This window comes from Galeopterus variegatus, unplaced genomic scaffold (assembly GCF_000696425.1).
Source record: "Galeopterus variegatus unplaced genomic scaffold, G_variegatus-3.0.2 Scaffold2230, whole genome shotgun sequence".
Lineage (NCBI taxonomy): Eukaryota > Metazoa > Chordata > Mammalia > Dermoptera > Cynocephalidae > Galeopterus > Galeopterus variegatus.
In genome coordinates, this window is record NW_007728341.1 from 112,268 (window position 1) to 113,276 (window position 1,009).

Sequence of the window (1,009 nt, forward strand, 5' to 3'; positions counted from 1 at the left end):
AAAAAAAAAAAAAAGAGATGAAATCCAAAACTCAAAAGACCCTTCACAGTCCAGCTCCAATTGTCCTTGCCATTTATTCAGTGACTACTAAGTGCCAAGCTATGGGCTCAACTTTGCCAAACCACTTGCTGTTTCTGTAGAATGTCATGCCCTACCATGTCTAAATGAACTTCCATAAACTACTCATCATCGCTGGAATGACTTCCCCCAACCTGGTCCTTTGGATAAAATCCTACTCGAGATTTGGCTCAGATGTCTATTAATCAGGAATGCTCTCCTACAGCAACCTGGGAGGAAAGACCCAGGTGTTCTCATTCTTTGTCTTCCACAGCACTTTGCACATTGACTACAGCAGCTATCAGATAGAACCGAAATTCCCTGTATCTGTTCCTGGAATGTGAGTATGAACCGTATTATACCCACAAGCCAGCACAGTCCCTGGCTGGAAGCAGATGCTCAACACATCTTTACTGACAGAGAAATGTTTTTCTGCTCAATGCCCCCTGAAAACAGGAAAGTTCCTCACCTTTAATAAATAGGGATCCAGAACAAGCCTGGTCACTCTCACTTTAGCAGTTTTTTGCATTGCTGTCCCAATCACTCTCCCCACGATCCATTTGGCATGGACGGATGAACGAACTATTGACATTATGTGGCTTTGGACACCTGAAAAAAAAATTTCGAAGTTTAATATGACTTGCCAAATAAACTTTGTTACGACAACGGCTCAAGTTCAGGAACAACTTTTGTTAGAATCTGGAATCACCATTTTAGAGACGCTTACACGTTCCACTGCTTCCTTAACTACCCAACCTCTCACCTTCGCAGTGTTTACAAAGCAGTAACTCGAACTCTCCAAGCCTCACTTTGCCCCTCTGCAAAATGGGAATGACAACAGGGCCCACAGACAGGAAAGCAGAAGACTTCACCCATAGGCGCTCAATACCACGAATAAGCGCCGGTGTCCCTTATCTCTCCCCTGATCAAGCTGGGCTGTCTCACCCGGGCC

General features: G+C 44.6%; 1 protein-coding gene across 1 annotated transcript in view; it reads right to left on the reverse strand.

The window, feature by feature from the left end:
* Positions 1-1,009, reverse strand: part of LOC103597188 (28S ribosomal protein S17, mitochondrial) — a 97,625-nt gene that overhangs the window by 2,334 nt on the left and 94,282 nt on the right. The window contains exon 5 of the mRNA XM_008580994.1: positions 527-666. Within this exon, the coding sequence (XP_008579216.1) occupies positions 527-666 (140 nt within the window). The remainder of the gene's footprint in view (positions 1-526; positions 667-1,009) is intronic.